The 22,787-nt window shown below is 53.7% G+C and overlaps 1 protein-coding gene across 1 annotated transcript in view; it reads left to right on the forward strand.

Moving 5' to 3' along the window:
- Nucleotides 1–4,892: 4,892 nt before the first annotated feature.
- Nucleotides 4,893–22,787, forward strand: part of LOC144146020 (uncharacterized) — a 176,324-nt gene continuing 158,429 nt past the window's right edge. Inside the window, 2 exon segments of the mRNA XM_077677936.1 lie at nt 4,893–5,187; nt 5,408–5,599. Coding sequence (XP_077534062.1) covers nt 4,894–5,187; nt 5,408–5,599 — 486 coding nt within the window. The 5' untranslated portion in view covers nt 4,893.

Consider the following 22,787-nt stretch of genomic DNA (forward strand, 5'->3'; position numbering starts at 1 on the left):
TGGCAAGAAGGTGCAACGGTTGTGAATGGCGGGACACACTGATCCATGATTTGAAGCGCAACAAAAGCACACGGACGAAGAACAGTGTAGGCGGGACAGGTGCTACACTGTTCTTCGTCCGTGTGTTTTTGTTGCGCTTCAAATCATGGCATCTATTCACCAACTAGCCCAGCAAGAAGTTCTTCTCGCACACTTGATCTTCGTTCAAAATAAATGGGGAAGAAAATGAGTTTTCTTCCGCTCTATGGAAAAAGGCTGCCCGGCAAAGCTGGGCAGAGTACTAGGGCACAAAACCAACGCTTTTTTAAATTGTGATTGATCGTACTTCCCGCTTAATTACCTGAATGAACTTTGATGGAGTAGAGCTTTATTCTAGACGACAAACCCTGGGCTGTCCGTTTCCCTTCCGTAGAAGCTTGTGTATTGACAACGGAAAAAAAAAAATTCCGCAATATTTACGGCTACTGTGCAAAATACGCAATTATGAAAAAATAAATGAAACTCGGCGTAATTACATAGTCGTTCTTGTGGCCAATTTCAGTATAACCTTTTTTCAAGACACCTTCATTCGATTGAGAGCTAGAGAGCGTTCGCCAGAAAGTTGCTTTGCCGCAATACACCGTGGCGACGCACGCATTTTTCTTCAGAGATTATATCATAAAACAGCTCAGCTGTAAATACTTTAAGGTTCGACCACCACTTCTCTTCGTAGATAGCACATATTCGGACAAAGTTGATCCCCGTGCAAAAGGCGACCGCGCGCTACGTGTTTTAAATGCAGAGCATTTCTTTAACTCACAATGTCACCCGTCCGTTGGAGATCGGCGTCCGCAGCCAGCCAGCACGTGCGCCCCTCCCCCGCTCCTCCTCGCTCTCAACAACAGGTGCGGGCACACATGCGCGTGCTCCGGCGCTGAAAGATGCGTTGCAGTAGCATGTGCTACCTCTTCTCCCTCTACTGCGCGCGCTAAGGCAGCGGCGAAGCGTCAGCGTCGAGCGGCCGATCCCGAGCGTCGAGAACGAGAGGCCGCCGCCAGTCGTCAGCGTCGAGCTGCGGATCCATCGAATCGAGAGCGAGACACGGCTTCGAAACGTCAGCGGCGAGCGGCGGACCCCGCGTTACGAGAACGAGATGCCGCGGTCGGCCTTGTTGACGTAGTCCACGACGTACGCCGCGCACGCGTAGTGGTCGAGGATGATCTGCAGGTCCATGTTGGAGTCGAGAACCCTTCCGATCCACGGGTTGAACGCGTTCACGCGCTTCTCGGCGGGGGTCCTCGCGTGAAGCACGCGACGCTCCAGCTCGCAGAATCTCCGAGTACTCCTCCCCGGACCGCACGTCGAAGGCGCGCAGGAACTCGTCCGAGCTCGCAAACTCCCCGTGCTCCAACGCCTCGTGCATTTCGACGTACTTGGCCTTCAAGCGCCGTCGACGCACCCGTACGACAACAACAACTACACCGCCAACTACCACAACCTACGCCACGTGACCACCTCCAATGCTCTGCATTTACTCGTGTCCCTCGCGCGGGGGCATGCGACGGAGGTTTTTTTGTTGCACCAGTGAAAGTAGACCCGCGGCGATGGTCACGCTGCGCCACAGCGGCTGCCGCGATTGTCGAAAGCGTCACGGAGAAGCTGTTGACCAGAGATGCCTGATAACGAAGTAAGGACAGGCATGCAGAAAGTGCTCCTGGCGCGCAAGTTTCTTGAGCCTCGACCCGGCCGTCTGTGACGGCATATGGCGCAGCAACGCAGATTTGAGCCGCTCGCCACGCACTGCTGATGCCGCAGACTTTTGCGGCCGACTGTACGTCTAAGCAGCACTTTTACTTCATGAACATTAGACGGGGCACGTCGGCAATATTTGCGCGTCGCCGTGTCGACAGGGCTGCGCCAACAAGCCGCTTTCGTTTGAACTGCTCTTATGGAACTTTTTGTCGGCTGCAATTCGGCCTCGTGACCACTTTTGTGAAGTTGGCTTCCCCTCTTGCGTAGAAGCCTGTGGTGAAGCACCCATTACAGGCCCTAATAAATGAACGGTTTATACCCGGGTCGCCTCCGATTGACGGCACTCGCTGTAAAGATCCCGCACGCCCGTGCCACAAACTTCTTGTAGGGGCGAAGCCCCTTAAGGGCTGCGGCTGTTGGCATCTCTTTTCGTCGTCATCGTTATCGTCGTCTCATGTAGTCACACTACTAAAACACAGGGAAACTCGTTTACGCCTCGCGCTGGAGCGCTTCGTAACGCGCACTAAAAAAAAACATGGGGACACTCGTTTACACTTTGCGCTAGAGGGTTTCGTGCTTCAAAGATGCGAGACTTTTACAGCAAAGCTGTATGCATCTACCCCCAAATGGTTTCATCTCGGTTGGCAAAAGCGCCAAGGCACCAAGATAGATAGATAGATAGAACTTTATTCGAGCCCTTGAGGTCACCGTTGAGGCGGCCTCCGACGGAATACACTTATACACTGCATGTTTCGCCCCTCCCCAGGTTTGACGTTAGTGGAGATGGCCCGGGATTTTTTTTGTTTCAAGCTGCCCTCAAGAATACAAAGATTGAAGGCAGTCTTTTTTTTACCCTCTGTCCACGTATCACTGTCCGAAATGCTCAATGTCGCGACACCTACCAAAATCCATTGACATGATCTGTGTCTGTAGAGGTTGGGCCGTCGTCTTTTTCAGGGCATGCTCTACTGATCTGGAGCCTCCCTGTCGTACGCTTAACCAGCGCCTGCTCCCCCTTCTTATCGGGCTACTTTTTCTCACAGCGTATTTCTTCGCTGCAGTAAACATGACGTAAGGGTCGACTCGGTTCGGCAGTAGTAATAAACGCCACCCTTACGATGGCGTCCATTGTCAGTAGTGCTCATAGTACGTATTAGGGTCGAGAGAGATTTATTCGCCACTGTCAACCGTCGTCGACACCGTCGTGCCGGCGTGTCGAACGCACCTGTCCCAATCCCCGCCGACGCCTGGCCCCGCGAGCGAGCTAATGCGATTGCCGCCGAGGCAACGAAAAGCAAACTTGGCGAGTGAGTAAATGGGAAGGGTGCCTCCGGGGGCGCCTTCGGGGCTCTCACGGAGTGCATTCATTAATTAGCAGCCGGCGCGACGAGGCTCTGGCGGCGCAGCATTGTCCTCGCCGCTGTTCGCAGAGGGCGGCGCTGTTGGCGTGTCGCGCTCTAGTTTGTACTCTACGCTTTGGTGCGTTTATATTTGCGCGTCCCGGCCGCGCTCTCACCTGACGCGTGGCGCAGCTGCGTGTGTCGGGGGCGCGGCGCTCGCTTCTGCAGACGCCACCGACGTAACGGCAGGCCTTCCTTTGTGTGGTTGCGCGCGTCGGTCAGCGTTGGTCCGCTTCACAGCGCTATACGCACGGCGGCCTAATTGGGTCATTGTTGGGTATTGAGGGAACTTATGAATGCTTGTTGAAGTATTCGTTAAGTGTGGAAGGCGTGGAAAACGGCACTAACCAGGTTTGTGCCGGTGCCGGCGGGACGCATTAGCGCAATCAAGTCTTTTGATTACGAAAGTCGCGGGGGAAAAAAAAGAATTCTTGTAATTCGGCGACGCGTGTTTAGCTACGCCACTTCGCTAAACGATTTCGCACTCGGCGCGCTTGTCACCCCTTCTTCGAACAAGTTCTTGCGTGTACCGAGCAGTTTTTGTTTTTTGTTGCTGATAGCGGTTTGCTTTCCTTTTTGTTCCTGGCTTACTTCCCTTTTTCATGAATCATTGTTTTTATCGTTCTTTGTGTTCTCCGTGCTACCTTTCGTTTAATCTGGTTTTCGTTTCGTCTTTCTCTGCTTGTTCTTTTCTCCCCAGTTTTTATTTCCGCCTGTACGCTTTGCACTTTTACCTCTTCCGCAAATATGCCTCTTTCATTTTTTCCTTCGCGTTTTCCTCAATTCTGTCGCTCCTAGTTGTTCGCACTCCTTCCTTTCTCGGTTTTTAGCAAAAATCTTGCCCTGCTCCTATTTGTTTCTTCTTTCCACTCCTCTCGCGTTCTGTTCCGGCCGACGCGCGTGCCATGAGCGGCGTTAATTGCCGCAGCCAACCCTTTTGTTCCCCGCATTGATCACAATCACGCTCTGCGTTGAACGCCGTGTCGCTCGTAAGTGCGCGTCTCGCCTTCGCACACGACCGGTTCCTGCAGCTTCGTTACTCTTGCGCGGAACCCCCCTTATTTCTTTTTTTACCGCATCACACAGACGTGGTAACTCACCTTGACGCTTTCGCTGCCCGTTCAACGTCAGGCGTTCGTGGCGCTGCGCGTACAAGCGCCCTCTTTGTTCCACGCGCAGTTTAACGCTGCCTGACGTGAGTGGATTAATGGTCGCCTGGAACGAATCCAGCGATCGGGAGGTGTGTTAGCGCCGTCGAAATGTTGTAAACGGCGCGGAGGCGTCTGCACGCGCCGTGTCCCGCCACCTTTGTGTTTGCTTTTGGAATGAAGGGGAGTGCTTGTTGCAGGTCGCGGAATAATCTGCTAACGGGGTGTGATCGAGCTTGCGTAGGCCTCCCGCCATTGCAGGCCGTTGGTATTCTTGCGAAACTGCGTTGCAGCGGGAGAGGCCCTCGTAAGGATCGGGTTTGTGTGTCTGGTTTTTAGTTATCGGGGGAATGTTATGCCTTTTGGGGCATCAGGGAGAAACTTTACACGATTAATGGGGGATGTTTATGTAGTTGTCGGCACAAGTTCTGCGCGTAGGTATTTTGGAATGAGAACACTTCACTCTTTAGAACTGCTATTTTTAGCGCCCCTGGCATTTCTAGTCGGGGATAACGACGACGCCCATCAACTCGCCCGAATCACGCTCTTGGGCATTTGTATGTTTCTTCCGTTATCGCGCATGGCCGTCTGTTCACGCCGTTCGTGTGCCACGGATGACGCATCAATATTTGGTCGAACTTCCAAAATGCCAAGTTGTCACTGCGATCGAAGCGACCTTCGTCGATGATGTAAAGGCTGCCTTATGCTTGAGTAGCCTTAAATGCGTTCCCGTTGCGGCTGTTTTAAGAAATTCATACGATTGGGAGTACCATAAACCGTGGGCGCCGAGCCACCGCGGCGGACGGATAAATGTAGTCGGTTCAAGCGCGGAAGTTGCGCTGCCCTGGGTTAACGCTTTTGTAGCGGTCATCGTCGGAGGCAGGTCGAACACGCGGGCGCGTAACCGTGTACGGCCTCTCCCCTTACTGCATGATATCCCTTACTGGATGAAGCCTTGATGGCAGTCTTTAGGTGCGACGTGCCCTGCAGGCCCCGCCGTATGGTTTCGTTTGAGTTGCGAAGGGAGTGTCCGTCGCTTTCTTTTTATTGGTGTTGTGCGCGCCCGTGCAAGGTGTACCCGTCACTAATGGTCGTCGTACTCGTCCTTTCTCTCCGTCTTTGTCGCAGAGCACCATCAAGAGCCGAGAGCCCGAGACGCGGCCGTCGTCGCCCGAGCTACTGCTCAACTCCAAGATCAACTGCAACGACAAGCACCCGCCGCCGGCCTCGTCGCCCACGCCCCCCAGGACCAAGACCAAGCCTGCCAGGACGGGCCTCAACAAGGCGAGTGCCGCCGCCTGCTCGCTCGTGCTCGTCACGGTGCGTCCGTCGTCACCTGTATATATTATAGTCCGCATACGTACCTCTCGCGAATGTCTTGATCTTTGCGACGTGCCTAATGGTGTTTGTTCTTCGGTGAGCACGTTCTTGTTCTTGCTGTTATTTTTGTTAGGTTTTTGTCGGCTTCGAATAGCGAAGGCAGTGTTTTTTGGGAACGAAAAAATGCCGTAAACTTTCGCTGTAACGAAATTCTGTAAACTTTCGCTGTAACGAAACTGGTTTCGTTGTAAGCAATACTTCGTTAAAAGCGGAGATGATTTGCTCCCAATCCACGGCAGTGAAGATCCTGTGAAACGCTTTTCTTTTTTTCAATATGAAGCGATCTCAGTATAACCAGGGTGTAGCCAATTTTTATTCACCGCTGCATAGAACAGAAGGAAAGAAAACAAAGTTATAGGGGGGTGGGGGGCGTATTTGCGTTAGTCGACCCGCTAATCTACATTTGGCTAATTCGATTATGGCACTGAACTCGACAAAACTGAACTCGCCAAAACTGAACTGATTATGTCACTGAACTCGACTGAACTCGCCACTGCGTACCTGTCACTGTTTCGCTATGAGCTTTGGTTTCGGGTAATTCGATTTTCAGCGTACTAGGACGAATCTTGAGCGGTCCTGCCAGTGTCGAGTTGGCGAGTGTCGACTGTTTTGGGTCCTGCTAATTTGTGGACATTGTCTGGCGTGACGAGGTAGCATCGGCAATAAAATGACCCCAGTCAAGCAAATCAAAGTAATTTTCGTGATTAAATTTTCAGTACCCACCTATAATGTGACATCTAGAACACAGACGATCTCTGCTGACAATACCTGCGCTGCAAGTTACGACCCACATAGATTTTTGTTGTCGTTCAGCCTGGCGCTACCGACCCGCATATCCGACGCGCAATCGTTATGCCGGTTGCTGTGTGGTGGTGGAATACATCGCGGGTCGTTGTAAAGTGTCGAGGCATAGCTGCTAGGAGATGAGTCGTTGTCAAAGTCGGATGGGTATTTCTCGGTCTTTTCTCTGAACACTGTGCAGTATTGATCTGGAGTTTTAATTTCCAAGCTTCAGAGGGCGGCGGTACGCAGAAATGTAGGAGGGTCAGCATTGAGACTCCTTTTTTCTTTAGTTTTCTCTCACGGTAGCTAATTTCGGGGTTTGCATTGCACTGGGCTAGTATTTGAATTTTGCGTGCATAATTAAAATACCGGCCCGGAAAGGTTGTCTGTGGTCGTGTTTTTCCCGGTCAACATTCCGTGCCGTGGTTATGGGGATGTAGAAATGGAACAGGAAGGCAGTCTCAGTGTTATAAACATCCAGATTGGGCGGCATTTTCGTGTGGTAGCAGCAGCGCCATGCGTGAAAAAGAACACGCAACAAGCGGAAAATTAGGCCAGTTGTTTAGGAAGCATATAATAAACAGCGCGAAAGGACGAGACAAAGAAGAGGACTGCACACGAGGAGCCATGACTGACAAGTAATTATTTTATTCGAGCAAGATAAGAACACGCACTGGTCTTGTTCAGATGCGTGCGGCCAGCATCGGCGTAATGTGCGGCCCGAGGGAGGAATCCTCGCGGAACTGGTTCGGTGGAGAGAGGCTCAACAAGAGGGAAGCGAATCAGTGACTGGCGGCCTGGCAAGCCTCATTCGGCGTTCCTCTGGGCGCGCGTGTGTGTGCGCGCGTCTTTAGGCGCGGGCGAAAGCTCTCATTATTGCTCCGCCGGGAAGGTGGGCAGCTGTCGAAAGAGAATTAGCGGCGTGTAGGTGGAGTTGAGTGCGTTTGCGGGAGCCCCCCACTAACTCGGCGTTGTTCTCCGCGCCACCCTCCGCCGCTCCTCCTCTCCATCCTCCGGCGGATGGTGCGGCTACTGAAGAGAAGAGCCGCTCTGTGTTCCGGAGAACAGTGAGCGCAGCTTGTTCTCCCGGGAGATGAAGGTAGAGCGAGACAAGCCAACTGCACTGGCATGGGAGAATAAAAAGGAGGGATGCTCTTGGCGCAGTGAGCGGGAGAAAGTTCTTTTGGGAGACGGTAGGAAAACCGGGGTGGGGGTCGTCGGATGGAGATGAGCGGAAGAGGAGGGAGGGATGGATGCGGAGGATGGGGCGGATCGATGGAGCCGCCTTTGTCTCGAGGAATCTGCTCCATCTGCCGACCGAGCCTGCAAGCTCGTTTTGTCGTCGATCGTTGCTGCCTGAGAGCGGGCCCTTGAGCGCGGCGGCATTGTTTCCGAGCCCCGCGTCCCCCTTTGTGCTCGGCGGAGAGCGCGCGCGTAACGGAAGCCTCGTCTCCTCCCTCCCCCGCACGCTTCCTCCCCGTATATATACGCGCGCGCGACAAGCCGCGTCTGCCAGTTTGTTTCCGCATTGTGCGTCTCTCTTTTCCTCCGACGTTGTTGCTGCCGCGGCTGCCCTTGTTTCACGCCTAAGCTGGCGAGCTGCTGCGATCTTCGCCCGCGAATAGAAGCTACAAGGGCGCGGGAAGAGGGGCCTCTCCGAATCGAATGGGCGTGGCTCGGTTGCTCTTTCGCGTCGTTTTATTCGTTTGTTTACTAGTCCCTCGCGGGCGCGGGAAGAGTATATTGCGTTCCGCTTGTCGTTTATGCGAGAACGGAGTGCAAAAACTCCGTGCCCGTGATGCGTTCCTCCGTACAGCAGGTTTACTTCCGCTGTTCTCGTTTTGTTGGCGCGTTGAGGCTAACGCAAGGTGTGGATGACACCGTCGAGTTTTTCGAGTGACCCGTGCACTTGGTTCTTGGTGCCTGCTGCGTTGTTTTGTTGCGCGAATGCTACCTTTCTTTCCGATCTCCCTCTTAAAATGCCCTCCCTTCTCTCCCCCTTCGATGCCCGGACTGGATTAAATCCTTTCCGCATTATGACACCGCCACAACGCCATCGGAATTAGTAAGAGCAGAGCGGTTGGCGGAAATACACCCGCGCAGGCAATTATCCCTCCCCTCCGCCCCCTTCCCCTCACCTCTTAACCGGCTTCTAATGGAATTGGCTGCGACGGCGATTCGAAAGTAGCGCCGCCACCCCCCCCTCCCCCCTTCCCTCCCCTCATTCTTTTTAATTGCATATATGGGGCTCGCGTTCCGACACTGATCGATGCTCCCCGGTGGTTCGCGCTGGCGGCAGCAATTGAAATGCAGCACGAGGCTCTGCGCACGTCGGGCCATCGCGCTGGCCGCCGTTGCTGTGTGCGCTTGAGCACGGAAGGAGCGCTGCTCATTGTGAGGTAGCATCGCGTAGCTGTCCTTTTCCTCTAGTTGACGCAATTTATCGCGTCGTACAAATCCGATTTCACGCGTTCGGAACTCATTACTGCGTCAAATGTGGCGTAGAGGTGTAAGTTGAGACATTGAGTTTAGGCTTTAACGCTCCTACGCAACGCAGGCGATGAGGCACGACGCAGTGGAGGGCTCCGAATTAACTTTGACCACCTGGGGATATTCAACGTGCGCCGAAAGTTCTCGTACACACGGGCGTTTTTGCTTTTCGCCTCCATCAGAAAAGCGGCCGCCGCGGCCGGTAATCGAACTCGCGTCCTCTTGCTCAGCAGCACAACGCCTTAGCCACTGAGCCTATACGTGTAAGTAACGGATCTCATGTAATTGTGCTCCCATACGCTGGCTCTGAATACGAAGGGCTATGAAATAACAGGCTATGTAAACGCGCGCGCGCACGCACGCACGCACGCAATGTCACACGCTGTAAAGCTTCCCGTTACGTCATTTCCCACCTCTGCGTGGGAAAACCAATTTTTTTTTTTTACGCTTTTCTGGTGTAACGAAAACAATAGTTGCGAACAAGTTTACGCTGTTCACGGCATGAAAAGGCAGCAAGCGAGGAAAAAAAAAGAGAAGCGTCGGTCGCCTGTCCATTCCCGTGTGGTTGCTGCGGCTCGCTCGCGTTACCCCATCTTCGGTGGTCTCGTTCTCGTGGGGCAGATTCCTCTCCTGTCGCGGCAGCGCTGTCGGTGCTGGTTTATTTGGCCAGGCCCCCGGCGTTCTCCGCGCCGACGCATCTAGGAATTCGCGCGCTCGAGGACTCGGAACGCGGCTCTTGGTCTGGTTTGTTGCGGAGAGCCTCTTCACAGCCTCCCCTCCCTCCTTTCTGTCGCTTTCGTCAGCGGCCGCTTGCTAATTCGGTCCTTGCGAGTGCCAAGCCGGCGGTCGGCCGCGCTTCTGGAGCTCCTCTCCTCCTGCACGTGCATGCAGCTGTTTATACGCCGTGTCCGCCGTGGTTCCGTTCAGCGGCGGCGGTGTGTTCGGCGTCTGCCGCGGTGGTTGCTACTTCGGTGGACCCGACGCGCTGACGCATGCAGGGGCTAAGGTGTTGTGCCGCAGATCTCAAGCATGCAAGTCGGATTCGCCGCTTCGGCGGCCGCTTTTCAGGTGGAGGCGAAAAATGCAAACTCTCTGTGTCCAGATTTCGGCACGCGTTAAGGATCCCCTAGTGGTCAGAAGTAATCTAAAGCCCTCCTCCATATCCTCCTCCTCCTCCTTCTCCTCCTCCACTACGGCACGCCTCATAGCCCTGGCGCAGATTCGGCGCATAAAACCTCCAAGGCGTGATGTTTTAGATGCGACTGAATCTCATTCACTCGCCTTGTCCCTCCATACGGCGTTGTTGTTGTCCGTCCACACCCCTCCCTTGCGCTCTCCGCCGCTCACCCCCTCCTCTCCGATAGCGAACACACTCTCGCGAGGGGCATTGGATTGGATTCGATTGGGTGGGATTGGCTTGGATTTGGATTGTATTAGATTAAAGTGGATTGTGTCGGATTGTGTTGCGTCACAGCTGCGGCAGGGGTTTCACGGCACGTTTCACGCGATGGGAGAATCAACCTAACGGAAACAACAACGGAACCCCCTATGCGTCGCATCTACACAGGGGTTCCCGCGAGGGGAGGTGGGAGAAATTTTTTTTGGCCGCTTCGGCAGGAAGGGTCAGCGCCGTCTCGGTGTCGTTTTTCTGTGTTGGCGGAAAGAAAAAGACGGTACTTGGGAATAGAACAAAGCTGGTGTTTTTCAGCGGTTAGTGTGGAATCAATGAACGTCCGGGCACGATTCACAGGAAAATGAGCACCCGGGGCTGTCCATCGCTTGTAAAGTTTTACCGCCGAAATTAAAAAAAACCGAGAAGGACGCTCCTAGGCGGTGGTACCGTGCACTGTGATACGAAGACATGCGTATAAGCGTATGTTTTGTTTAATTGCTTCTGGCGAAAAGCAAAAACGCCCGTGTGCACGAGATTTCGGCGCACGTTAAAGATCCCCAGGTGGTCAAACTTAATCCGGAGCCCTCCACTACGGCGCGCCTCATCGCCTGCGTTGCGTCGGCGCGTTAAACCCCCACAGTCAATCAATGTTTAATTGCTTCTCGGTTACCCAGAAAACGCGCACCCGGCTCGTTTCTGCTTTTTAAGGGAATGCGAGGTCGAATAATGTCGTCTGTCTCCGGAATTCATTACTGTTTTGTTTCCTGTGCGTGCGCATGCTTCTGAGGCACGCTAAGGACGTCGTATTCATTCGAAAATGGGCTTAAGGTTTAGCACGTGACGCGCCGTTTGCGCTTGCTTCTTGGGTCGTCGCCTATTCGAAGCGAACCAATTCACACGCAGTCACTTCGTCCCAACGTGACTGCTGTTAAGCTGGTTTTCATTGCCTAGCAACTTTTCTGTTCGTGATTTACACGGGGCACCGCTCATGGGTTTATCCAGAATTTCAATGCGGGGGGGGGGGGGGGGGTGAAATCCTCCTGGCGGGTGTTGGGGGAAGTGGCTGTCTAAATCCCTGGGCGGGGTGTTCGTGATTGTAGAATTTTTTTGGTGAGGAGGGGGTGGCAATCCTTCGGGGGGGGGGGGGGGGGTGTTGGTGGTGTGTGTATAAAATCCCTAGCACAGATGAACCCCGTCTTCTTTCTCTCTCTCTTTTTTTTTTGTGAGACGTGCTCACGCATTGTAGGCGGCTGTTCGAAGTTCGAACCCCCTTTCTAGGTTCATCTTTGTTTTTGTTTGTTTTTCTTTTACTGCTTGCCTACCCTTGTACCCAATGGACGGCGACCAAGGTTGACACTATTGCCTGCTTTGTTAACGCGAAAGATTGTTGGGTTGCTCGCCCTGATTTTTCGTGGTACGCGGCGGCTCGTCTTCCCGTGGATGGAGTTGGATTCGAGTGGATTAGTCTTTTTACGAGGGCTTTACTTGAGCGCTGTCCCAACGAGTGCAACAAACTAATCATGATCGCTTTTACTTAGCGATATAGCGTACGAGGGAATTGGCTTAAGAAAACACGGTAGAAATATATTTTTAAACTAGCGGACAAATACGGGTCCTTGGCAACCGTTTCATGGTGGTTTTGCGTGACCTGCGGTGGAATTCTTTTCAAGTGTCCGCTTCAAGCGGCCGCTGATAGGCTGAAGGCAGGCGACATGGATACGGCGCAGAACAAGCAAGGCAAGGCGCTGATTTCTGTGCATATCAGAGGCTCGGCACCAGGAACTGCGTAGCGATTTGAAGCGGACGCGGAACGGACGGTTTTGAAAGGGACGCAACTCAAATGATTGTCCCTGGGGAGGCTGGAGTGGCTTTGGGAAGCGGCGGATTCGTGTTATTCGTATTAAAACTGCGAATGGTAATTATTGTGTATGTTATCGACGGAGAGCAACGTTCCGACGGCCGTGTAATCTTACGGGCAGTCAAACACACAGCAGGCTGGTGGACAAGCTCGTAATTGGCTTGGCTGAAATTGATCCGAGTAGCAGGCAGTGTGACGTCGCAGAGGAAGTTGGCAATGATTTATTTACTGAAGGTTTGCTATCGTGGTTGGTGTGTGCTGCGCGCGTTTCGCGTGACCTTCACAATCGGAACAATTTTTTTTTTCCTTCGAAACTGCTGTTCTCGTTTTGCCTACGTCACTCCCTACCTAGTTCGTCCACCGGTATTCCCACCGAAAAGGATTTTTTTCTTTTGTAAAGAGAGGCGCCACTCGTACACGTATTTGCTTGACTACGTTCCTATGCCGCGCTTCGTGGCGGTAAAATTTAAAAGTGGAGACGCAGCGGAGTAGCAGAGGAGCGACACTCTTCGCCGCCGTTTCGGTTTCACTTGCTCTTCCACTGGTTTCCAACGTCGTCCTCGAAGCGGCGCCAGCGTCGCCTTCGGGAGCTCCCGTCTGGTGGCGGCGCGCTGCGGTTGATCGATGAACCACGGCGGCGCCGCTCCGGTTTCGCGACCGAGCCAGGGCGCAGCAGCTCTCGGCGGAGCCGTTGCAGCAGACGCACCGCGCGCTCTCCTGCACGCCCTGTTCGCCCCGGGGTCTGCTGCTGCTGCTGCACCGTCGCCGTCTTTGCGGGGTCGTCTTTGGGTGTCTCGTCCCCGCGGTCTCGGATTACTTCGCCATTCTTCCTCGGTTGCAAGTGCTCCTTCGCCTTGGGCCCCCAGTGGTGTCGTGTGCGTGTGGCTGCGTGTGCTCCGTGCTCGTTCCTCCCCCGCATCATCGTCTGCCCCGGAGGGGGAGGAGGTGTCGGGAGAGAGGGCGGCGAACCAGTGCGGCGTTGTGTGACGTGAGGGGGGGCCCCCAGCCCCTTTGGAAGGAACGAAGGAAGACAAGAGGGGAGACGATGCGGATGTAGGAATTGGGCGGCGAGCCAGGCAGCCCTTGTGGATTATTCATCACGCCCGGCGCAGCGCTCGTCGGCGGCGGCCAACGGGTGAGTTGTGCGAGCCGCCGCCGCCGCTGCTGCTGCTGCTTCTCCACCCGGCCCGGGATGGTGGTGGCGTAGGCTGGGGCGATGGATGGATGTAGAGAAGATGGCTCAATGGGTGCGCGTGCGTGTGTGGTGGGCTCGATTCGGGTTGCGAGTAAGCTGTGTGTCCATTTAAGTGATCGCCGTTTGCGTGGGCCGCCTTGAAAAGGGATGGAGCCATTAAAGTGTCGGAGGCGTGAATGTCGAGAATTGAAGTGTTACTTGAGGCCGCGAACGCGTTTCGTTGCTTTTTTTTTGTTGTTGTTGTCTTCTTACCGTGTGATAATTTCCCGCTTGATCGCGATTATTTTGACCACGAGGGAAGTATTGTGGCACCTTTTTCAAGACGTCTATAACGCTGGAATCGCTCAGAGGTTGCCTTAAATCGGCGATGCTTTCGGAACGCGGACCGAACCGAAAACAAACAGTTGTGTTATGCTGTCAGCATGTCAGAAAGGAAGTTCGTGTTTGTGTGTACGTGTGTGGCGGGATGAGGGAGGGGAGGGGACCTGAGCGGAGGGCAGTTTACTTTGGCAGGTCCCACGTGGTTACAAATGTCGTTTTGTTGCGTTCCGGCCAACCTCCGTGCGCCCGTACGCTGGTTCGAACACAGCGAAAATGGAACGCCGTTGTGTGAGCAACAGTGGTAAAACGTTCTTGCACATTTGATCTGCATTGCGTTTAGGCTTCAGACGTTACTTTATTACGCTATACAAAGCTTAATTCTTCCTGTGTAACTGCTGCTGCTGCTGTTTCGATTTCATACGCGTGTCTAGGCCTGAGGTTAAACCTCGTGCGACAGGAACAAAAACCAGGCATGAGCGTGAACGTTATCTGGTTAAGTATCTAACGGCAGTTTAAACGTTCATCATCTCGTTTAAACTTGCAGAGGGTGAATACAGCTGTCAGCTCGCTCCGGCGCTTCGCAAAATCCGTCGAGGAGCGGGAACGGTCGGCCGCGGGGCTTTTAGCCTCTCTGAACACCTCCGAAGCTGCCGCCTGAAGACGCGAAGAACGAGCGCAATTTACAGCCACAGCCGCGCTGAGAATCCGAGCTCCTCCAGAGCACGAACGCGCCCCTGACTCTGGTGTGTTATGCCCGAGGACAGGAGGCGCCGCCAGACTCAACGCGACTGTCTATATTTCGTTTTCACTCTCTCTCGTCTGTGTGCGGTTCGCCCAGAGAGTCGCCCCACGCCTGTGCACCGCGTCAGACGTTTTCTCCCCGTGCTCCTCTGTCCTGATCCAGTGTAACCTCAGTTTTTCTCTATTATTAAACCTTTAAATTCTCAAAACCTAGTTTCTCCTATTCGATCTTCATTCGAGCCACGACCTAGCTCACACAGCGTGGCCCAAATTTTGGCTGTGCCGTTCGTCCGGAACTCCCGTCGAACACCGCGTCTGCTTCACTCTCTCCGCAATGCTGTGAATTTTGCCGAGGTCGTACGCAGAAGTTCCTATCTCAGTTTGATCACCTGCCAGGACCGATTGCGTAGCAGAGGGGAGGTTGTCTTGTTAAAGCAAAGCTCCCTCCACACTGTAGTTTGTTCGACGACGGCTGTACAACTCCGGCAGTGAACGAAATACCATTTACATCACGTTGGGACCAGTACCTCGTTGTCTCGCACATCGGCCCCACCAGGAATGGGGACTGGAAGCGGAGGGCGACACGACTCCCCTCGTCGTCGAAATGCCGCGCGGGCGCAGGTGAACAATTTGACAGTGGCGCGATTAAGCCGTGACGTCGCCTGCGGGCCGCCGGCGACACACACAGAGACAGCTGTCGACAGGAACCCCGGGCGGCATGCGCTGGATTGCTCTGTCGGCCTAGCGATGCCGCCGGTTCGACCTTGCGCGCATGCATGCTGGGAGACGACAGCAGCTGTTTGGCACGGCGGGAGTGCGCTTGGAACTGTGCCGCGGTGATGGATGTGCATGCCGCGGTAAGGGGAGCAGCAGCGCGTGTGTCACGGGCACGGCTGCGCCTCTCTTTCTGTATTTTTTTCTTCCTCGTGGTCGCCCCCTTTTTGCGCAGTTTAGCGGCAGTTACTTTAACGGTACCTTTGCCCCTGTTATTTTTTTTTATGTCAAGGCTTCAGTGCAGAGGCAGTGTAATGCAGGCGTGTTTTTTTCCAAAGCACCGACGAGGCGGTTGACGATCTAGTCTTAGAACGGGGAGTAACCACAGCGGGATGGCCACAAACACACTCGCCGGCTGTGCGTGGCAGGGCAGTGGTTGAATGAACACAAGCAAAATTTTGGAATTATGAAAATGGTGCAGGAACAGGGGCATGTCTGCAGATAGGATTGACTACGGATACACTCCTAATTGGACAGCTGTGTTGACTCTTCTTGAACAGGTGTCTTTTGACGCGTACGATCCTTGCGGCTGCAAACAGGAACTCCACACAACTTAAATCCTTGCGGTGACGAGATCATCATCATCACCATCACGATAGCAAAGATTGTGGTTTTATGGCTCGGCTTTGTGTCGATTGAGGCAAACCTTTTGTTTTGATGGGTGCGCCGTCTTGTCACGCGTCCGTGAGCTCCGCATTATTCATCTTTGTTACTACGGCGAAAGGCAGACTGTCAGTGGCAATAGACCAGCACTCGCCGTTATTTGGCAATGGTATAGTAGAGCTGAAGTATCGACTTTCCCGGCATTCCACTCTAAAGCAGCGCTGACAACTCGTTGAGAGGCTCGCTTTCACATTTGTTATGACGTCATACCTGAACGGCACCTTGCAGCTTGAACGCTATTTCGCTGCTTGGCGCAGTCTCTGGTAAGAAATGTTGAGGAGGTGTTTATAAGGAAAGTCCCCTACATGCGAGGTTGAGGGGTTGTGGGCTCCACGCAATCATATGAATGACGCCGTACTCGCGGCATTTCCCCCCGAGATTAGACCCAAGTGGGCGCGCGGGTTCACATGCGTGCGTGCGTGCGTGCGTGCGTCACGGTTCAGGGAGTGGATGTGACCCGGAGCGACGGGCTGCCGTTGCGGCGCGTGCTTTCTCCTCTCGCTGCGCCTGAGAGGAGCCCCCGGCGTCTTTTTCCTGTTGGTTTTGCACACGTCGAACCCGCGTGGTCGATTGTTTTCGGCGGCGCTGGAGCGCGTTCCGGCGTCGCTGCCGCGGGCACCGTGCACGCGCCAACGGTCCGTCGCGCTTTGTTGCGCGCCGCCGGGCTTCCGCCGAGCCGCGAGCACCGCGGCGCGAGTCTTATCGGCAGGTGCGTGTCTCCTCGGTCACGGTGGGTTGCACACTCTCGCTGCGCCACTGCAGCCTGCCGGTAAAGAAAGCGCCGCTGTATCTGGGGCCACTGTTCAGGCTGCACCACCCTTAGACAGCTTCTGACCGACAGCATGCGAGGAGGTTAACCGTCGTGCACGTCTATTGAAGAGGCACACACGGGCACCTGCGAAATCTTCGTCCGTCCTTCCCTACTTCACCGACAGGCTGCAAAAGCTGACAGTGTCTCGCGTGACTTAAACAGGCAGATAAATCTGAGCAGAGAGCCATCTGCCCCAGTAAGGGCGTCGTTTCGTCTATGCTGTTTTAAGATACACAGGGACGTGCATTGATGTGGGGATAGACGTGTCCCACCACTGGCGCACTGGCGGGGACTGTGTTTGCCGTGGTGCTGCCGCTAGACGAGTATTCTATAGAGACATGAAAAAATGTTCCTCGAACATCTGATTACGCAGTTCTTTAACGTCTATTGTGCAGTTGTGTGCCGTGACGAGAGTGGAATAGGGCACCGAGTGACAGCAGTCCCAACTAGCTAGAAGGACGCCCCTTCAACACTTACTCCCAAATGGCTACGGCTTGCAGCAGTTGCATTTTGACGTTGCGTGCAAGCTAAACACGACTCGTTCGGTGACATTTAGGCGTTTGGAACTGGAAATGTATGTTACTTTATTTGCTGGGAACGAGATGTGGAGCAAAAAGGGTGCACCTGACCACACATGCATTTTCATTGGTAGCTGCCATTTTTTAAGCCTTCTCTCTCTCGTAGTGACCGGGACATTGAATGACGGAAAACTATTTTTATGTGTCAACCGGGTGCTGCGCTTTCGCGCCACCCGCTGCCCGAAGTGATTGCAACCTGCAAAGGGTACTTCACTGCAAGGTGATATTTAATGAGGGAAAGCCGACTTCACCACGACCATCTTCCGTCCGTCTAGAGGGATCGATACCTGCCAAGGGTGCTTCGCTGCAAGGTTACTCTCGTTGAGGGAAAGCCGACTTCATGTATGACCACTCGCCGTGTGGAAAATAGCTTTAAACCTGCGAAGGGTGCTTCACTGCAAGATGTGCGTATTTGGGAAAGCCGACTTTACAAATGATGACACGGTAGGGTTGACTAGCATCGCCCACCAAAACGGACAGTTCCTGTAAAGGGTGCTTCACCGCAAGAAAGAAAATTTATGAGGGAAAGCCAACTTTTGAAGGCTTGTATAATCATCAGAATGTAAAAAAAATGAATATTCTTATACACGAAATCGTGTCGGTGTTGCTGTTCATAAACATAAGTCCGATAACTGATAAACATCTAGGAAATCGGCCAGGTAACTGAACGGAAGCCAAAACCAAATTCTGTGGGAGCTTGTTAGCAGCAGCAACAACAACTAAAAAAAAAACAGTGGTAGGTGATGACTTGTGTCCGATGTGCGTAAATATTAATGGGATCGGCCATCCGGCAGCGAATGCTTATAAACATTTAAACTGTGCACCCAGTTGGAGGTAGGGGCCGTGGACAGCTGGCTAGCAGCATACTAGTAGTGCCTAGTAGTGATTAGCGCGTTCGCGTGGCTGCGTAGTGGGCCCGACCCCGCTCTTCAGACCCGACCTTGGCCGGTGAACGGTGACGCAGTAGGGGCAGATGTCTCTGGCCTCCGTGGCGCTGCTGGGGCGACGAGCGCTCCGGTGAAGCGGAACTCTTTTGCGGCGTTCCGGAAGGTGCCTGCTTTTCACGCCTACGCCTCGATTGTCGCGCAGGTTACGCGTGAACGCTCTTTTTCCCCCGGTGTCAGCGACGTGGGCATTGGGCTGGTGCAGGCTCTGCCCATGTCGAGGGCCTCCACGCCAGTCCTCCGCCCATGTTGTTTTTCTTTCGTGAGCTGTCCTGGATTTGGAGGATTTGAGCCGTGACATGAGCGATGATGAGGTGCGTTACGCGATGCTATAAGCATCGTACGAGATTACGAGCAGACGGTCCCGTATCGATATGTTGTACAGAATCAGTGCAAACATCGCGAAATAGTCGCCTGCGGTTCAAAGAACACTATAGCAGGCATCGTGGAGTCGCATTTGACCGCAGTAAATCGTACGTAGTGACGTGGTCCTTAGCCCCTGCGAAAATGAAAGGCCAAAGCCGACACTGCCTGTCGACGGTTAGTGGAACACCGTCTGTGTTAAAGTAAAATCCAAAGAGACCAGCAGGCTGCAGAAGACGTTCTGCCAATCTACGCTGTCACCGTTTCGTCGTCCCCCCCCCCCCCCCCTTTTTTTTTTTTTTTCGTTGGCACCGTCTTCTCGTCTCGCTTTGTTTTTTTGCTGCGTGCGCCCTAGTTTGTCTACAAAGCGTGACATGGCGCTTGCCAACAAGAGCACCGCACGCATTACTCAATCAAAGCAGGCTGCAAAACTAAGCCGTCGCATTCAGTTCTGCCGTGCTCTCCTGTGTCACCGTGCCGTGGCTCAGAGAGTGGAGGGACGTCTGTCGAACGGGCCCGTTACGGGCTGTTGAACGACACGTCAGGGTGGGGCGCGCGTCGGGGCCCGCCTGTTTCTGCCAGCAGGGCCGGTGTCAGGCTGTCCGGACGGAGGGAGAACGGCGTCTCCTTGGAATTGGCTGCGTGTTCGTTCTTGCGGAAAGCGATGTGCTGCTTCTACTGCTTGGACCATTTCGGACCCGTCCTATTCTTGTGGGGTGTGCGGCAGCTGTTTCTCGTAACTGAGATGTTGGCGGGCTCGCCTGTGCCAGTGGCGCTTTATTGTGTTCCCCCGTGGAAGCGCAGGGTCCGTTGTCGACCCACGACCGCATGCGTATCATCGTCGTTGCTACGGACTGGTTGTTTCTTTCTTCGTCCTTTTCTGGGGTTTAGACGTACGTACTAGAGAACAGCGATAAATTTATTTGAAGAAGGTTAGTAAAATGTACTCCATCCTTAAACGTATGTGCGCACACCTATGTAGGCAAAATGGAGTTACCTGGTCCGCCTCAGGTATTCGATACATGTATTAGTTTACTGTGTAAGGGTAACTGTAGTATTGTAACGGCGAAATTTGGTCAACGCCTGCCGCTACGGTAGCATGATGATCGGAGTGAAGAAGTCGAGACGTTGAAGAAAGGTTTAAAGTTAACTTGTTTACTTTACTAGTAACATTGATGACATTTAGCACATACGAACTTGAAACAATTCAGTTTTTACACAAATCGCAAAGTCAGTCAAAAGATTAGGAGTACTTAACGGGACATGGCTGACTGGTTCGCGGTCTCCCGGCGAAAGGGCACGACGATGGGCGGCATATTTTCTGAAGTGAATCCTGGTGCAGGCGGCCCGCTGCCCTCTGCTATATATACCTCTGCTCTCCGCTGCCCTCTCGTGAACCCGACCGAGAGGGTTTATATTCGCTTCATGCGGACTCGTGGGAAAAAAAGCGCATTCTGGCCCCACTTTCTGCAGCCAATCGGGGATACGCTTGTAAACACCAGTCAGCCATGTTCCCGCCAAAGTGAAAAGAACCATTCACACACAGACACAAGGTTGGAACACGAAAACGCGCACTTGGAGAATTATGGGTGTAAAAAAAGTAGTTCAGACATAACACGCGAAAGTAAACAGTGGAAAAGACAGCAAGGTCGTCTGAACTACACCGAGGACCCGGAGCCCGAAAGCGACCAGCGAGCACGCCACTGGGGGTGTGGTACGCCGCGGCCGCGCCGAAACCCAAGCTGGGCCGATAGTCCCCCTAACAGCCGCGTCTTCCGGTCGGTCAGCGCGCACGCCGCATGCCGTTCTTAGGGGAAAAAAAAAAAAAGAACAGGGCTTGACGACTGAAGAAAGACTGCTACAAAATAGAAAAAGCAAACTTAACGGGGGCTTCGCGACCAAATTTTCTTTTCTTTCGAAATGCGTGTTCTTGCAATATTTTCCTAAGTTTCAGGATTGCTGCCTTAGTTTTCCTTCGCTAGACGAAGCTTTAGTTGCTGAACGCAGTTTCTACTCGGCTTCGAGCGCCACTTGAAACCGTGGCGTGATTGACAGCGTCCATTTCCCTTTAATCGAGCAGGGCCGGTAATCACATGGTGTAAGTGGTACTTGGCATGTGCTCTCCAGACATGTCAGGTTGACGCTGGTATCACATCAGCGGCCCGTTTTGCGTTCAAATGTCAGCTATTAATTTGTCACAGTTGGCAAATGTCGATCGAATTTTCACCCTCCAGCCGCTGTTCTGATCGTTGGTTGTTCGTAATCCACATTCGCGCGCTGTGGTTCGCCTTCATCTTCAGACCCTAAAGACATCCATCAAGGATGCCTTGGGTCGGTGTGATCGAGCATTTTTGTCTTGATTGATTGATTGTAGGGTTTAACACGCCGACGCAACGTAGGCGATGAGGCGCGCCGTAGTGGAGGGCTCCGGACTAATTTTGACCACCTGGGGATCTTTAACGTGCGCTGAAATCTCGTACACACGGGCGTTTTTGGTTTTCGCCTCCATCAGAAAAGCGGCCGCCGCGGCCGGGAATCGAACCCGCGACCTTGTGCTCAGCAGCGCAACACCTTAGCCACTGAGCCACCGCGGCGGGTAGCATTTTTGTCTTCAGTGCCCACTCTCGAAAGGCGGCGCCACTGAGAGCGACCGAGTTTCCCCATCTCTGATGAGTGCCACGAATGCTTCGGGAACGGAGAAGAGCGCCCGACCATTCCCTTGCTTCATTCAAGGCCTCTTCATCCTCCTTTTAGGCCGTCTGATATTTGGGATGCATTGCGTGCCTCTGACGCGTTGGCTGGGTTAGGGATGCTGACTTGACGGCTGGTGATAGCGCTTGTACAGCACTCCCGCGCGCCCCCACCCCGTCCCGAGCGTTGCAACAGCTTCATCGTCCCAAAGCAAACACGCATCTGTGTACCCTCACCGTGTATCTCGTTCGGCCCGATAAGCTGAGCTAGCAAATATATTGTGCCAGTGGAGCTGCCCGGGCTGTGCGGGTTATTGTTGGCCCGACACGGAACGGCGAAAGATAAGAGCGCTCGCTTCGCGAGGCGTGTGGGACAAGTATGAGTCGTACAGACATGACGTGGCCAAGGTCTTTCGTGTGGCCGCGCAATGACGAGTCGCAATGCGGAACTTGTTTCCTTTTGGGTACAGTTTTTACGAGGTACGATAAGGAAAGCACTAACTGGGCAAACACGGCCGACACGGATGTTTGGCTTCACGTGTTGGGGGAAAAACTGAATGCCCGACGGGACGGAAGTTGCTGGAAGTTCCGTGATTGAGGCTCTACTTACAGGATTTGTTGTTTAAATACGACCTTTTCCAACTCTAAAGATTTTGAAGAATGGCTGCAGGACAATGCTCCTGTGTGCTGGTTCCTTGCACACTTTTCTTTTCCGATTAGTGGTCTTGTATAACTTCGCACCAAAGGGCGCGGGCTTTCGATGACGCATAGGTAGATTTTTTTTTTGTACTTGTACACTTTTATCCAGGCGTCGTTTCTTTTGAACCGTCGCAGTGGTGTATCTAACATAGACGCTCTATGTTTGGGCTACCACTTTTCGTCGTAGGCGCGAATGCCAGCAAGCGCGGGCGTTTCTGGCGCTTTTACACTTTCGGCATGGTTCACCGCGCATTGGTGCGGGTTATTTGCATGGTATGCCATAAGCAGAGGTACTAACGCGCGGTTCTTTCATTGACTTCGAAAGGGAGAAAAATAAGCCTCAAATAGGGGGTTTATTGCTACCGAGCAGATCAAAAATGGGAGTCTACGGTCATTGCGTCAACTGCGAATTCTTCCGCGTCCCGCGCAACGTGAAGCTGTCAAGGTCGTAGGCCGTCCCTGGCCGCTCGCAGACTACACTCGTTTCACGCGGGGTGCGTGCCAGCCACGCGTCCATAACTGCGGCGACGAGACTTCCGTGATCCGCTTAACGCCTCGGAGACATGCCCGTCTTTCTGGTGTATTCGAGCTTGCTCGACCGCGCGGGCAGAGCAAAGTAGGATGAATGAGTGGACGAAGCCCTTAAGGTAGTGGTAACAACGGACGAGAGGTAGAAGGGGCGTCTCGCGCCTCGTAACAGCGGCTTCCGCTGCTGTGGGCGTGAGCCTCTTCGCCCCATTCCCAGTAAGGTGGGCGTGATTTATCGCTCCAGATCGCGCCTCAGGGCGTGCCCTCCACGCGTCCGTGTTGTAGTCGTCGGTCTGG

This window comes from Haemaphysalis longicornis, unplaced genomic scaffold (assembly GCF_048455015.1).
Source record: "Haemaphysalis longicornis isolate Haplotype H1 unplaced genomic scaffold, Haemaphysalis longicornis Haplotype H1 scaffold_7, whole genome shotgun sequence".
NCBI classification, from domain to species: Eukaryota; Metazoa; Arthropoda; class Arachnida; order Ixodida; family Ixodidae; genus Haemaphysalis; species Haemaphysalis longicornis.